General features: G+C 40.3%; 1 protein-coding gene across 7 annotated transcripts in view; it reads right to left on the minus strand.

Annotated features, from left to right (window-relative positions):
• Window positions 1-8,386: 8,386 nt before the first annotated feature.
• LOC105479020 (chromodomain helicase DNA binding protein 1 like) overlaps window positions 8,387-17,235 on the minus strand; it is a 56,610-nt gene continuing 47,761 nt past the window's right edge. For 5 of the 7 annotated variants that reach the window (XM_011736769.3, XM_011736767.3, XM_024792064.2 and 2 more), the window contains 5 exons: window positions 16,378-16,476; window positions 12,584-12,654; window positions 10,411-10,525; window positions 9,643-9,751; window positions 8,387-8,717 (listed from right to left, as the gene is read on the minus strand). In XM_011736769.3, coding sequence (XP_011735071.1) covers window positions 8,639-8,717; window positions 9,643-9,751; window positions 10,411-10,525; window positions 12,584-12,654; window positions 16,378-16,476 — 473 coding nt within the window. In that variant the 3' untranslated portion in view covers window positions 8,387-8,638. The other 2 variants (XM_011736768.2, XM_011736771.2) reach the window with 2 other exon arrangements.

Raw genomic sequence — 17,235 nt, forward strand, 5'->3', positions numbered from 1 at the left:
TCTTTGTAGGTTCCGGATATTAGCCCTTTGTCAGATGAGTAGATTGCAAAACTTTTCTCCCATTCTGTAGGTTGCCTGTAAATTCTGATGGTAGTTTCTTTTGCTGTGCAGAAGCTCTTGAGTTTAATTAGATCCCATTTGTCAATTTTGGCTTTTGTTGCCATTGCTTTTGGTGTTTTAGACATGAAGTCCTTGCCCATGCCTATGTCCTGAATGGTATTACCTAGGTTTTCTTCTAGGGTTTTTATGGTTTTAGGTCTAACATTTAAGTCTCTAATCCATCTTGAATTAATTTTTGTATAAGGAGTAAGGAAAGGATCCAGTTTCAGCTTTCTACTTATGGCTAGCCAATTTTCCCAGCACCATTTATTAAATAGGGAATCCTTTCCCCATTTCTTGTTTTTCTCAGGCTTGTCAAAGATCAGATGGCTGTAGATGTGTGGTATTATTTCTGAGGGTTCTGTTCTGTTCTGTTCTATTGGTCTATATCTCTGTTTTGGTACCACAGTTTTGTTCTTTTTGCTCAGGATTGCTGGAAAATAACTTTGAAACAAATTTTATATTTAGCCAATAATTTATTCAAATGTGTATGAATAGTAAAAAGATTCTGAGCTACACTAAGTTCCTAAAGTGCGGTGATGGAGTGAGACATGTTAGCAAGGTAGTAAAGTGGTCCAGGCCAGCATCTGCTGGTTCTATTTCTCTTATTTAAATAGTTCCTCCAAAAATGTTTTTAAAATGAGTCCTTTGTGGCAAAACCGCTGAGACTTTTGGAGATGTCATTATATGTCTAGGTATGGGTTCTCATCTCTTCTACTTAGTACTCTCTGAACACTGTCAATTTGAAGCAGTTTATCTTTTTTTAATGAGAAATTTGTCTCCAATATTTATTCTAATAATTTTTCATCTCCATTTTAATCTTTCTGTCCTGTATAATGCTATTATCCAGATGTTGTCATGTCTATCCTCCTATGTATGCATTTTTTTATTTTCCTTTTCTAATTTAACTTGACATATAAAATTGTATTTATCATGTACAACATGATGTTCTTAAGTATATATACATTGCAGAATGGTTAAATCTAGCTAATTAACAAATGCATTATCTCATATATTTTTGATGACAACACAACATCCATTCTAAACATTTTTCAATATATCATTAATGTCATCTTACTGTACATTAGCAAGATAATGCTGTACCTTAGATGTCTTGAACTTATTTCTCCTAATTGTAAATACGTACTCATTGCCAACATCTCCCCAACTCCCCAAGCCCACCAACCACCCAAGCCTCTGGTAACCACCATTCTGTCTCTACTTTGGAGATCAACTTCTTAAGATTCCATATATAAGGGAAATCACATGGTATTTTTCTGTGTCTGGTTTATTTTGCTAAACATACATCCTCCATGTTCATCTGTGTTGTCACAAATTACAGGCTGAATAGTAAGTATTCCATTGTGTATACATATATTTTCTTTATCTATTTAGCCACTGATGAACACTTAGCTTCCATATCTTAGCTATTGTGCATAATGTTGCAGTGAACAAGGGAGAACAGATATCTTCAGCATACTGATTTCATTTTCTTTGGATACAGACCCAGTAGTGGGATTGCTCAATCATATGTTGTCATATGGTAGTTTTGTTTTTAATTTTCTGAGGCACTTCCATACTGTTTTCCATAATGGCTGTACTAATTTATATTCCTACTTAATGGTGTGTAAGGGTTCCCTTTACTTCATATCCTTGCCAACACTTATCTTTTTTTTGATAACAGCAATTCTAACAGGAGGTGATATTTCATTGTAGTTTTGATATGTATTTCCCTTATGATTAGTGATGTTGGGCATTTATTTCATATACCTGTTGGTCATTTGTATGTCTTCTTTGAGAAATGTCTACTGAGATCTTTGGCCCATCTAAAATATCCAGTTATTTGTTTCTTTCTATTGCATTATTTCAGTTCCTTATGTATTTTGGATATTAATCCCTTATCAGATACATACTTCACAAACATTTTCTCCCATTTTGTAGGGTATGTCTTCACTCTGTTGATTGCTTGCTGTGCAGAAGGTTTGCAGTGTGATGTAATTCCATTTATCTATTTTTGCTTTTGTTACTTATGCTATTTAGGTCATATCATTGCCTGGACCAATGTCATGAAGCTCTCCCCCTACATTTTCTTTTAGGAGTTTCACAGTTTCAGGTCTTTAATCCATTTTGAATTGATTTTTTTTTCTTATAAAAGATGAGAGAGAAGAATTTAATTTCATTCTTCTGCATGTGGTATCCAGTTTTTCCAGCATCATTTATTGAAGACATGTCCTTTCCTCATTGTGTATTCTTGGTGCCTTTGTAAAGAATCTTTACCGTAAATGCGTGAATTTATTGTTCGTCTCTCTATTCTGTTTCATTGATCTGTGTCTGTTCTTATGCCAGTACCATGCTGTTTGAGTTACTACAGCTTTGTAGTACATTTTGAAGTCAGAGAATGTGGTATTTCCAGCTTTGTTCTTTATGCTCAAGACTGCTTTGGCTATTCAGGATCTTCTGTGGTTCAATACAAATTTAGCATTTTTTTCTATTTCACTTTGATAGGGATTGTATTCAATCTATATATAGATTGCTTTGGGTAGTATAGACATTTTATAACAATATTAATTTTTCCAATCTGTAAACAAAGACTATCTTTATTGTATTTTCTTTAATTTATGAATGTTTTACAGTCTTTAGTGTAGAAATCTTTCACCTCCTTGGTTAAATTTCTTCCTATTTTGTTTTTTGGTAGCTACTGCAAATGGATTGTTTTCTTAATTTTTTAGATAGTTCGCTGTTACTGCATAGAAATTCTATTGATTTTTATATCCCTCACCTTTACTGAATGTATTAGTTCTAACAGTTTTTTTGATGGAGAGTTTAGGGTTTCTTATATAAGATCATGTCTCTGCAAACAGGGACAATTTAACTTCTTCCTTTCCAATTTCAATTACTTTTCTTTCTCTTGCTAGCACTTTTAGTACCATGTTGAATAGAAGTGGCCAACATGAGCATGCTTGTCTTGTTCCAGATCTTAGCATAAAGGGTTTCAACTTTTCCCCATTCGGTATGATGTTAGCTATGGGTTTGTCATATATGGTCTTTATTGTTTTGAGGTACAATCCTTCTACACATAATTTGTTTAGAGTTTTTATCATAAAGGAATTTTGAATTTTGTCAAATGCCTTTTCTACATCTATTGAAATGATTATAAGGTTTTTGTCATTCTGTTAACACTGTGTATCATTTATTGATTTGTGTGAATGGAACCACCCTCAAATTCCTGGGATGAATTGCACTTGATCATGATAGATGACCTTTTTCATGGGTTGTTGAATTTGGTTTGCTGAATTTTGTTGTTGTTGAAGATTTTTACGTCTATGTTCATCAGGGATACTGGCCTGTAGTTCTCTTTTTTTTTGTTATATCCTTGTTTGGTTTTGGTATGTTTGACTTTTGGTATTGGGATAATGCTGACCCTGTAGGATAAGTTTGGAAGTATTCCATTTTCTTAATTTTTTGGTACTAATTCTTTATAAATGTTTGTTAGAATTCAGGAGTGAAGCCATCTGTTCCTGGGCTTTTCTTTCCTGGGAGGCTTATTATTACTGGTTTAATCTCCTTGTTCTTTATTGGTCTGTTCAGATTTTTTTTTTTTTTTTTTTTTTTTTTTTTTTTTTTGAGACAGTGTCTTGCTCTGTTGCCCAGGCTGGAGTGTTCTGGTGTGATCATAGCTCACTGCAGCCTCAAACTCCTGGGCTCAAGCAGTCCTCCCTCAGCCTCCTGAGTAGCTGGCACCACAGGTGCGAACCACCACACCCAACTAATTTTTCATTTTATTTTTAGTAGAAACAGGGTCTTACTCTGTTGTCCAGGCCAGTCTCTCACTTCTAGGCTCAAGTGATCCACCCACCTCAAAAATGCTCAGATTACAGGTGTGAACCACTACACCTCGCCTCTATTCAGATTTTTTGTTTCTTTATAATTCAGTTTTGGTAGATTGGATGTGTCCAAGAATTTGCCTATTTCTTCATTGGCATATAATTATTCATAATAGTTTCTTATGATCTTTTTTTTTTTTTTTTTTTTGAGATTGAGTTTTGCTCTGTTGCCCAGGTTGGAGTACAGTGGTGCAATCTCGGCTCACTGCAACCTCTGCCTCCCAGGTTCAAGCAATTCTTCTGCCTCAGCCTCCCAAGTAGCTGGGATTACAGGCGCCGACCTCTATTTTTAGTAGAGATGGGGTTTCAGCATGTTGGCCAGGCTATTCTTGAACTCCTGACCTCAAGCGGATCTGCCTGCCTCAGCCTCCCAAAGGGTTGGGACTATAGGCATGAGCCACCACGCCCAGCCTGATGCCTTATATTTCTGTAGAATCAGTTGCAACGTCTCCTTCATCTCTGATTTGGAGTCTTTTGTCTTAGTCCAGCTAAAGATTTATCTTTTCAAAAACCAACTCTTCATCTTGTTGATCTTTTGTAATTTTATTTTATTTTTTTGAGATGGAGTCTTGCTCTGTCACCCAGGCAATCTTGGCTCACTGCAAGCTCCACCTCCTGGGTTCAAGCCATTCTCCTGCCTCAGCCTCCCAAGTAGCTGGGACTACAGGCACCTGCCACCACGCCTGGCTAATTTTTTGTATTTTTAGTAGAGACAGGGTTTCACTGTGTTAGTCAGGATGGTCTCAATCTCCTGACCTCGTGATCCACCTGCCTTGGCCTCCCAAAGTGCTGGGATTACAGGCATGAGCCACCGCACCCAGCCAATCTTTTGTAATTTTTTAAGTCTCTATTCCATTTATTTCTGCTCTGATCTTTATTATTTCCTTTCTTCTACTAATTTTTTTTTAGTTTGTTCTTTTTTCTAGTTCCTTGAGTTATAATACATTGCTGGAGATCTTCCTTCTTTTGTGATTAGGCACTTACTGCTATAAACGTCCCACTAAGAACTGCTTTTGCTGTATTCCATGGGTTTTAGTGTGTGTTCATTTTCATTTGTCTCAAGAAATTCATTCCTCTTTATTTCATTCCAGCCTGGGAAACAGAGTGAGACTCTATCTCAAAAAAAAAGGCAGGCGTGGTGGCTCATGCCTGTAATCCCAGCAGTTTGGGAGGCCAAGGCGGGTGGATCACGAGGTCAAGATATAGAGACTATCCTGACCAACATGGTAAAACCCTGTCTATACTAAAAATACAGAAATTAGCTGGGGATGATGGCATGCGCCTGTAGTCCCAGCTACTTGGAAGGCTGAGGCAGGACAATTGCTCGAACCTGGGAGGCAGAGGTTGCAGTGAGCCGAGATCGCACCACTGCACTCCAGCCTGGTGACAGAGTGAGACTCCATCTCAAAAAAATTAAGGGGGCAACTGCTAGTCTGACACCATGAAAATAACGTTTTTTTCCATATTCTCATTTTAAGATTTAAACTATAATTAAGATTAATTAGTTTATTATAGTCCCCAAATTGATAGCTAGTTATTTCCATAAAATTTCAACTCAACAAAGATTTGAGTGTCAGCTTACTGGTTTGAAATTTTTCTAAGTATAGGCTCATATTTTCTTGACTTTTAATACATTTTTCTTTACCTTGTAACAAGCCTACAACTTCATTTTTTTTGCCCCCAAAAAACTATTTCCTATTAAGTTAATTAACCCTTTAAAAATATAGCTTGAATCAGTCCTTTTTTCTCAAAGACCTCACTGTCTAGGCGAGGGTTAAGTAAATACACTGATGAGAACATAGGGAGCTATGTAAGTGCTATAAACCCAGCTATCATTGGTAGCCCTGCGAGATTACAATTTAGTGGGAATGTAGAAAATGCCTTTTTCTGGGTTATTAAAGACTAAATTTGATAGGGGATGATGGATGCTGGGAAAATAATTTAGAGGAGTAAGGCAGTCGAGGAAGAGGCGTCAGCATAAAGAGACACACCAGCATGAGCCCAAGTGAGAAACTGCAGATGTCTTTTGGAAACAAGAAGGCAGACTGTGGTGAAAAGTAAGTAATGCTAGAGTGAGTTTACACAGTCAGCCCTCTGTATCCGTGGCATCTACATCTATGGATTAAACCAACTGTGGATGAAAAATATTTTTTAAAAATTACATCTGTGTTGACCATTTACAGACTGTTTTCCTTGTCATTATTTCCTAAACAATATAGTATGACAACTATTTACATAGCATTTGCATCTTATTAGGTATTATAAGTAATCTAGAGATGATTTAAAGTATACAGGGGGATGTGAGGTTATATGCAAATACTATGCCATTTTGTATTTAGGATTTGAGCATCCCCAGATCTTGGTATCCATGGGAGGTCCTGGAACCAATCCGCCATGGATACTGAGGGACAACTGCTTCAGTTAGTCAATGGGAAAACAGAAAACACAGACGTAGAAATAGTTTAGGGCTCAAAAATGGCTGATCCAAGCTGTATTTTTAAAGGGTTAATTAATACAGTTTTTATGGGGCAAAAAATGAAGTTGTAGGCTTGTTATAAGACAAATGTATTAAAAGTCAAGAAAATACGAGCCTATACTTATAGAAGAATTTCAGCAGACTTAAGGTCCTCACTGTCTCAATAAGTGGGATTTTTATACTCATGGTTAGGATGCACAAAAGCTGATGTTTAGTCTACAAAAGCTCAATGGTGAATAAAATCTGGTATCATCCTCCTGGCTCCATCCTCAGAGGGGACAGTGAGATGGCATCAAGATATGGTGTGGAAGAAAGAGAACAAGCCCTTGGGGTAAATAGAATAGATAGCTGCTCTCATTCTACGTTCCCAGAGAATGATACCTCCTTGATAGAAAGAATGGATTATAAAAAATAGGGCAGATTTCTGAATATGTAGTAGGACAGTGTTTTTGACTCTGAAGAGTTAAGAGAGGTGGGCAAGCAAATCAGGGCACTGCCACTGAGAAGTGACCCCATACTGAAGGGACAATGTGCTACTTGGGTTTTCTGATCTTCCTCCATATTGTTTATGCCCAGCTTACCAAAAGACCAAGGTTCATGGGTCAGGGACTACATCCAGAGAAAAATCCCACATGACTGGAGCATGGTAGACACAATAGGGGGAGTTCTAATCTTGCTTCCAGTTGTAGGCAAGACTTAAGATAAAAATCTTGGCCGGGCGCGGTGGCTCAAGCCTGTAATCCCAGCACTTTGGGAGGCCGAGACGGGCGGATCACAAGGTCAGGAGATCGAGACCAGCCTGGCTAATACGGTGAAACCCCGTCTCTACTAAAAAATACAAAAAACTAGCCGGGTGAGGTGGCGGGCGCCTGTAGTCCCAGCTACTCGGGAGGCTGAGGCAGGAGAATGGCGTAGACCCGGGAGGCGGAGGTTGCAGTGAGCTGAGATGCGGCCACTGCACTCCAGCCTGGGCGACAGAGCGAGACTCCGTCTCAAAAAAAAAAAAAAGATAAAAATCTTAAAGATTTGTATCTTTGTAAAGATACAAATCTTAAGATAAAATCTTAAAGTTGTTATAATAATCTACATGTTAAGGATGGTGGAAAGAGTAGTGGATAGGAGGCAGTTAAAATCGATGCAAGTTTTGGGAGAAAAAAATTTAAGGAATGCTGAATTTTCGATGAAACAGGTCTTCAGCATGATGCTATATTACCTAAGGGTGAATATGTGAGAAGAGAGTCAGAATAGGAAAATGCAGGTACCACCTTCCTTAGAAGACCATGGTCCTGGCTCTGAGTCCAAAAGCCAGGGTTCCCCACATCAAAGCCCAGGACTGAAACTTCTCATCAGGTCTCCATAGCACTCTAGGTGTTGATGGCCTCAAGTCAGCAGAAATGATGCTGGGTGAGGATACTCAGCCAAGACTGAGACACACCCAAGTGTGAAAAGCCACGACTTAATAGTCTTCCCTCCATGACTCCTTCTCTGTTGGTTCTTGGGTCTCCTACCCTCCCCAGTATCATCAGTCATGCTGTGATGGGATTGCACCCTTTTCACAATTCCCTTATTCCTTGAAGCTGAATTGGATTTGGTGGCTAGGAGAAAAAAGATCCTATGGTTTTTCTGAAGTGACATTTGACAAGCTCTAGATCAATGTATTTTTTCCAGATCTTGATGTTGTGCAGTGCAAAAAGGAGAAAGAGGTACACTATTTGTCTGGATAAAGAATCTCACTTCTCAGTCTCTCTTCCTGGGTCCTTTCTTTTTGAAGGCATGAACTGGCTGAAGGTGCTTCCGGCTCCCAGAGCCACTCTGTTCTGTGACCTTTCATGTCTCCTTAATCCATACGGCCTTTCCCTCTATAAAGTAATCATTCTGGTAGAGGAGAAGAAAACTAAATATAGGGGGAAAGAAAGCAATAAAACCATTAGGAATAGATAATTTATTATTATGCAACTAGCAAGCTGGGGTCAAAGGGCTTTCCCAAAAAAGTTGTGTTTCTCTATATTATAGGTGCCAAAATAGAACAAAACATCCAGGAGAACCACACTGAAACTCAGAAAAGAGACAATTTTTGAGGCCCACCAGATCCTGACTCCATTTTGAAATATTCTATTGCAGTAGCTCTGGGTAAATATTAGCTGGTTGCTAAAGACAGGATCTGAGGCTGGGCCAATTGTTAAGGCACCAGCTGTCTTGAGGAGGAAGATGAGGACTGTGAATGAAGGACACTAGACTTGCTTCTAGGAAAATAATATCTGATAAGGATGGTCAAGGAAGATACCTGTCATCACTTTAAAACTAACTTTACCAAAACGACTAGTTCTCTAGTAATCACTGAAATAACTGTTCTAGAAGTAGTATGCTTTAATTCTCTTTCACGATATCATAAATACTTTCAATATTGTTAGTACTTATTGCTACTATTGTTTTCGGGGTACTAAAACTCTTTACATACTGCTCGAATTGTGCAAGCACATAAAAGCTGGCTTCTCTACTAAGTTTTTATAGTGATTTAAGTATCTTGAAGACCATCACTGAGTGAATTTCAGTCAAATATCTAAGTAAAAAGATGGAGTTTCTGTGTGATTATAGCATTTGGGGGTCAATTCTGCTTTCTCTAGTAATTTTGGGACTCAGTAAAATAGTTCAAAATATGCTAACTTATATAGCAAAGAGGTTACTAGAAGAAAACACTAGTCTAACTAAAGTAGATCATGACTTCATGGTTAAAATAAATGTCATACTGCCTTTTAATAATACATCAAAAAAGTTCAGGAATACTATTGTATTCACTTATTTGTTTGCTTAACTGTTCATTAAAATGAACAGTGTGAAGTTCTTAGAATTACGCCTTGTTCCACAGACCTGAAGGATCTCTAGAGAAGTCATGTGACTCAATATGTTACCAAATTAACAATTGCTCAATTAATTCTCCCCTTCATGTATCTTTTAATTTATCTGCTAGCATCCAGCAATGCTTGGATGTGTTGATCTTGTTGGGTATACATATTTGATATACACAAGTTAGAAAGCGCTTCTTACTTTGTCTCACTGAAGAGGGGGAGAGTAAAGACTGTGGCAAGAAGAAACTTGGCCTTGGATTAAGTAGTGACACCAGAAAATGAACACATTTTCCCTCTTGGTTTGGGAGAACACACAATTAAGATCACAAAAGGATACATGTAAGTCGGGATGCCTCTTGCAGCCAGATGTTTCCGAATAAGTCGCTCAGTACCATACCAGTTAAAACCTTTCGTGGCATGTCCAATACGTGGAAGATGAACACTTGCTATTATGAAGAGAAGAACAGATGTCTTCACTCATCAAAAATTGATTGATGGGTATAAAATATACATGGGAGAAAATAATTATTGACTATCTCACTCAAAGCATGTAATTACAATGTCAAAAATATTCTGCGGGAAGAATTGTAATAAGAAAAATTAAATTATTCTGTTGAACACAAGGACCCACATGTTCTAGAAATACATACAATGGAAACAGATTATGATTGGTGGAGGCAAAATTAAAATAAGCAAAGATTCTCTAACAAGCCAATCAATTCAATAAGCTCTGAGACACACTAGGTTTGGAAACAAAACTAAACTCAATTTTTGTTGAAGAACTGTCTGTTACTGGGAACTGTGATTAAATAAACAGCATTTACCAACTACATATGACCAAGTTGCTTCATGTCTAGTCCTCTGCCTCCTCATCTGTAAAATCATGATAAAAATACCCAGGGAATGGAGACGGCCTACAGAGATAACCAACATTAAAAGTGTTTTGGAAAGGACGGCTATCTGACTACAAGATGGTGGGGTGATCACTTCTGTGGTTTGCCTTTACCATGCATATTAAGTGGGGTCTTGAAAAGTCCTATCAAAAGTCATATCACATGCCTAGAAACAAATTCATCTACTCTTGAGCACAGGAGGAAGAGCTTACCTTTCTTCTTCTTTGCTGCTAAAAATATCTTCTTCAGGCCCTCTTCTAGTGCTGCCATCTTAATGCCAGACAGGACATTGGAGCGATCACGATGCTGAGCCACAATCAAGGCCAACTGGAAAAAACCTCCATCAGATGACCAACCCGACATGAGACAGCCACACCATCAACCAAGTGACCGCCCCTGGAGGCGGCACAGCCCTTGATGGGTCACTGGGCCTTGGCTCCGTCTCTTTCAGATGCTGTGTCTGAACAGCAATGTCCTAACTGTGTGTGTGACTTCACATGCCATCATAATTCTCACTTGGTGGTCACTTTATACAGGCTTTTCTTCTTCTTTTTAAAGTATGTTAAAACCAGAGAATGAGTCCAAAACATATACTTTCCAAAAGTTCTCAAGGGTAAAAAAAAAAAAAAAGAATTTTTCCGAATTGTAGGCATGGAAAAGATCTTAGAGGCTCCTGCATCCCAGCCCTTTGATGCCTGAGTCAGCTCCACAACCCCCAGGACAAGCAGTCATTCCATCTCTGTTTGAACAATTCCCATGAGGACAAAATGCCAAGTATCTCTCAACCATCCTAACCTAAGTGGGCAGAGCTGGAGAGTGTCAAGGGAGCTTCCGGGATAACATCATCACAGTCATATCATAGACATGGCACTCTACTCACTGTAAACAGTTTTCCTGAATCACTGGATTCTGAGTTTCTCATGCACAGACACTTTACTTTTCTCCTTTTTTAGCATTTTAGAAGTTACTGAAGGAATGACTCTACAGGAACCACTTTGCTGTTAGTTCACTGTGTAGTTTGGATGTGTGTCCCCCTCCAAATCTCATGTTGGGATGTAATTCCCAGGGAGGTGGGGCCAAGTGGGAGGTATTGGATCATAGGGTGGATCCCTCATGGATGGCTTAGTGCCATACCCTTGGTGATGAGTTCCCACTCTGGTAGTTCACATGAGATCTAGTTATGTAAAGCAGTGTGGCACCTTCTCCCACTCTCTCTTGATCCTGCTCTTGCCGTGTGTGATACACTAGCTCCCCCTTTGCCTTCAACCATGACTGTGAGCTTCCTGAAGCCTCCACCAGGAGCAGATGTCAGTACCACGCTTCCTGTACAGCATCAGAACCATGAGCAAATGAATCTCTTTTCTTTATAAATTACCCAGTCTCAGGGAATTCTTTTATCACAATGCAAAAACAGCCTAACACAGTCACACAGACAGCAACTTCAAGAGGATGAGTCTCTCTTTTGGCCTGGTTTTGAAATCTCTTCTTAATTCTGGCTTAAAATTTGAATGTGAATTCAGGCCTTGGAGAAAGCCAGTTAGGTGGGGTAAATCAAACTCACTATAGGCATCCCAAGATGCCTAAGATGCAAAAGCATTCTGAGGTGGGCACAGGATACATGTATTAGTTCCTCTCCCCTGCTTTATTATGGCTGACTAGAAAACACAATCTTTCACAGAAATTTTCACATAATAAGAAATGAAACCCTCAGAGTTCTGAGTCATGCCTTCTTACTCACGCAGTAAATGTTTATGGAGCATTTCTTACGAGCTAGTACTATGTAGAGTACTGAAGATAAAAACACAAATAGAAACCCTGTACTTAGTTGGGGTCTACTGTCTGGACAGTGCTCCGGGGACGGATGGATGGAAGCCTGGGGACACGGAAAGTGCAGTGAAGGCTACAGCCCAATCTGCTTGTTATGGGCTGAACTGTGTCCCCACCAAATTCATACGTTGAAGCCCTAACCTGTGGTACCTCATGTTGACTGTATTTAGAGACGGGGTCTTTAAAGGGGCAGTGAAGTTAAAACAAGGGTTTAGGGTGGGGCCTGATCCACTGTGAGTGCTATCCTTATAAGAAAGGAAATCTGGACACACAGACACCAGGGCTGTGCATGCACAGCAAGACAACCGCCATCTGCAACCCAAGGAGAGAATCCTTGGGAGAAACCAAACCTGCCGAAACCTTGATCTTGGACTTTCAGCCTCCAGAATTGTGAGGAAATACATTTCTGCTGTTTAAGCTACCTAGTCTGTGGCTTTTTGTTATGGCAGCCCTAATAAACTAATACACTAGTAGAGAGGCCAATGGGGGCAGGGGACACTTCAAGAGAAGTTGATGTGAGTCCACTTTTAGTTCTGAAAAGAGATGAGTTTTACTTACCAAATCTTGCCCTTTGTTTCTTGATTCTTTATCATCAACAGGAAATAAAAGGACACCTCCCAAACTCAAGTCTGAGGTAAAACAGAAAGGAGAAACATAAAGAACACCAAGTTCACTAAGGAATGAATCCTCCTTGTATCTCGCCTTCTTCAAATTCAGTTGAGTTTCAGGACCCACCTTCCTACATAGCCCTTTCTCACTTTCCTGGCCTCAGTAAACCTCTTAGCTGGATACTCACCTGCTTCACTCCTGAATTTTTATGATCTCCTAATTTAATGCTCCTCAAACGTTAACAACAAAGTACCCCTACAGACATCAGAAAGTGAATACAAAACCCAGAGGTAGCTGGGGACTTTGGGGAGGGAGCATTATGAGCTTGAAACTCCTTTGGTAGTTTTGTGCTTGTCTTAAATCATTCAAATTATTACATTCTACTTTATCTGTATCTGTTTGTATATTTTCCTACTCTATCCAAATCAAATAAAACTGATAGTGAAGAAAAATGCTCTAATTTAATTCTATGGCTTTACATAAGCTGATGTGAAAGCAGTTAGAATCAAAATAGAGATACTTGTGTTAAAAACTCTAACAAATATGGCTGGGCACAGTGACTCACGACTACAATCCCAGTGCTCTGGGAGGCTGAGGTGGGAGGAGTGCTGGAAGCCAGGGGTTCCAGACTAACCTGGACAACAAGGCAAGACCCAGTCTCTACAAAAAATAAGAAAAAATTAGTTAGGTTTGGTGTTGTGAACCTGTAGTCTTAGCTACTTAAGAGGCTGAGGCGGGAGGATCTCTTGAGCAAAGGAGTTCAAGGCTGCAATGAGCTATGATCACGCCAATGCACTCCAGCTTGGGTGACAGGGTAAGACCCTATCTCAAAAAATAAAACAAAACTCTGACAAATACAGCCAGGGAAGGCCATGAAGGGAAGGTTGTAATGCACGAATGTCTGAATACAAGAACTATCACAACAGATTTTACAAAAACCACAACCTTGAACAAGGGCTTTGGCAACCTTACATAAAAATATACTTCTGCAAAGACATCTGCTCATCAACTTCCTGCCCAACCACGGCCTGGTGCCACCCTTGTTACTAATCCTTGTAGCCAAGGATAACTGATTCAAAAAAAGTATGTAATCTTCCTCATTTCTCCTTAAAAACCTCAGGCTGGGTGCAGTGGCTTATGTGCGTAATCCTAGCACTTGGAGAGGCTGAGAGAGGTGGATCACTTGAGCTCTGGAGTTCAAGGCCAGCCTGGGCAACATGGCAAAACCCTGTCTCTACCAAAAATTCAGAAGAGTGGCCAGGTGTGGTGGTGTGCGCCTGTGGGACAAGCTACTTGGGAGGCTGAAGCAGGAGGATCGCCTGAGCCTGGGAGGTGGAAATTGCAGTGAGCCAAGATCGTGCCACTGCACTCCAGACAGTGAGACTCCATCTCAAAAACAAAAACAAAACAAAACAACAAAAAACCTTTGTTCATTTTATTTTACAGACACTGTCTATTGGTTAGGTTGATAGCAGTTTGAACGTGTTGTTCAGTCATTCTAAAATACTGGTGGTGCTACGCCATCCTTTTGATCAAATCCCCCAAAAACGACCAGCCATTACCCATTCCATTAGATAAGGTTCTGCTCAGAATGGCATCTCCCTGGACAAATCATATAAGGTCTTCAGGCCCAAGCCTCCGGTGAAAACAAAACTCTCCTCTATTCTTCCGCCTCAACCCTCCACTCTGGCCTGCCTGGCCTGTACGCCATCCTCCACACAAAGGAACGGGGTAACTGCCGGGGTCCTTCAATATCCACACACGAGGAATACTAGGTGTGGTAATGAGCAGTTGGGAACCCTCTTGCCATTTCACTCCACCTACTCAAATTCGACCCACCTTTCCAGGCCCAGGACCTCCATGAAGCCTTCCCTGGGAATTCTAGTCTACAGTTTCATCTACTTTGCTGCACCCTGCTTCAATCCTTCTCCAGAGAAAACTGCACACTCCCATCTCCATTTCCTTACTGAGCACTCAGGCCTTAAGTCCGAGCTCCCCACTCAAAGTGCTCCAAGGTGAGCAACCTTGGGTCAAATCCATGGCCTTTTCCCAATTCATCCTCACTTCAGTGTCTGACACCATGAATTTCTTTGCCTTCTTGACATACTTTCCTCCCTTGTACCTCAAAATACTGCACAAGTTCCCTAATTTTCTGACAATTCCTTCTGTCAGAAATTCCATCTTCTTGTCTCAAGTCCTAAGTGGAGGTGTTTTCCAGGTCTGTTCTACGCCTCTCATTTCTCCATCCTCTCTCCCACATGGTTTCAAACACAGACTCTAAACAGGGACTCCTCAATCTGCACCTCCAGGTCTGACCTTTCCTGGGTTTTGCTTTGCCAGCTGCCCAATTAGCATCTAGATCTGGATTGACTATTTCAACACACATTAACCCTTCTTTCAGTAACTTGTTTTACTAGAAAAAGTAGTCATACTAAGTTCTTATATCCCTTTCCACCATAGAGAACTGGCAAGAATTAGGAAAAAACAATCTCTAAGGAATCTGGAGGGCCCTTCTCTATCATACGAGGTCCTTCAATCTCCAGAAAATAACCACAACAATAATTTTATTCCTCTTGCCACTTTGTTATTTCTGGGTGTAAAAGGAGGTGCCTTTTTCCCTTCTCCATGCCAAGGGACAACATTGTTCAGGCTTCTAAGTTCCCCTGGCACCAAACAGCTTTATTTCTGTCTCCAGGGAGCGTTATACCTCAGGTTGTGCTGACTTCGTAAAACCTCTTCATTCCCCTCAGCACCAAACCAAAGCTCTTGTCAGTATTTTAATGGTATGTCTGATTTCTCTCCCACAGGTCTTTTTCTTGAGACAGTCTTGCTCAGTCACCCAGGCCGGAGTGCCGTGGCATATCTCAGCTCATTGCAACCTCCACCTCCCAGGTTCAAGTGATTCTTCTGCCTCAGCCTACTCCTGAGTAGCCGGGATTACAGGCATGTGCCACCACGCCTGGCTAATTCTGTATTTTTTTGGTAGAGACAGGGTTTTGCCATGTTGGAGAGGCTGGTTTTGAATTCCTTGCCTCGTCTCAGCCTTCCAAAGGGCTGAGATTACAGGTGTGAGCCACCACACCCAGCTTCCCATAGATCTTTGATGTTTCCATGACATATTCCTTCATCTTTATTCCAATACTTTTTTTTTAATGAGACAGGGTCTCACTCTCACTCAGGCTGTAGTACAGTGGTGCAATCACCGCTCACTGCAACTTCAACCTCTTAGGCTCAAGTGATCCTCCCACCTTGGACTCCCGAGTAGCTGCGACTACAGGTGTGCACCACCACATCCAGCCAATTTTTTAATTTTTGGTAGAGACAGGATCTCACTATGTTGCCCAAGCTGGTCTCAAACTCCTGGCCTCAAGCAATCCTCCTGCCTCAGCCTCCCAAAGTCTGGGATTACAGGCATGGGCCACTGTGTCCAGCCCATTCCAACACTTTAACATGTATGCAGGGATTGACATTTTTCAGAATACACACATTCATTATGCTCACTACAGTTCCATGAAGTAAGTAGAACAAGTATTATTCACAAATCACAGATGAGGAAACAGGTACAGAAAAGGTAAGGGAAAGTCTTGAAGTCACAGAACAAGTAGCTAATTTATGACAGAATTCAGTTCCCAATCAGTTATTCTGATTCCTTATCCAGTGCTATGTAACCCTCACGATACAGTCTTAGGTGTCCTCTCCTCTCTTATTCCACCCGTAACCTTTCCCTCTGCTTTGCTTCTTACCTTTCATTTTCCCCGCCAGCTCATATATTTTTCTTGGCTCAGCAGATCGTTTTTCCAGAGCTGTAAATAAACCACCTCTGCCCCAGTGGCCAGAGTCATCTGATTGAAGAAAGAGAAGATTTTCATCTATGGGAGGTAAAGTCCAGTCCCCAATTTAGAAAAACAAAGGCACACAAAAGGGACTTGTGGAAGAATGATTTTTCAAAGGGAAGAAACAAAATATCTTATCTCTCCTAGGAATATCACAGGTTGGACTTTCCAAATATGTTTGTGTTTTCTGGAAGATATAGCTGGGGCCATCATAATAGGAAAGCATCTCAAAAATTAGTGTTCTCAATGAGCAAAATCTCTGTGGTGCATCTGTGATTCCTGGGAGATGACTGCGGAAGGACACAGAGTAGACGGAACATTACAGAGAGAGTAGAAGCAATGGTTATGCAACAGCACACAGGCAAGGTTATAAAACAGCACACAGGAAAGGTTAAATGGCTTATTCAAGCTGGTACTAACAAAGCTGCTTAGTATCTTAGCATTTATAGGCATTCATTCACACTACAAACGTTGGGTAGCATGTATTACATGTAAGGCATTGTTCTAGGCACCAGAGTCACAGCAGCAAACAAGAAAAAACCCCTGCTTCCATGAAGTGTATTTTTAATGCAATGCAACAGTCAAATAAACAAATATGTAGGTAATATGTCAGGTGGGACAGGTGTGATAAAGGAAAATATGGGAGAAGGGACAGAGAATAACAGAGGGAGGATGGGGCCTGTTTTATATGAGGTAATCACAGAAGACCGCTCTGAGAAACAGACATTTGAACAACATTTGATGTGGTTATTTGGGAAGAAACGGTTT

This window comes from Macaca nemestrina, chromosome 1, assembly GCF_043159975.1.
Source record: "Macaca nemestrina isolate mMacNem1 chromosome 1, mMacNem.hap1, whole genome shotgun sequence".
Taxonomy (NCBI): domain Eukaryota; kingdom Metazoa; phylum Chordata; class Mammalia; order Primates; family Cercopithecidae; genus Macaca; species Macaca nemestrina.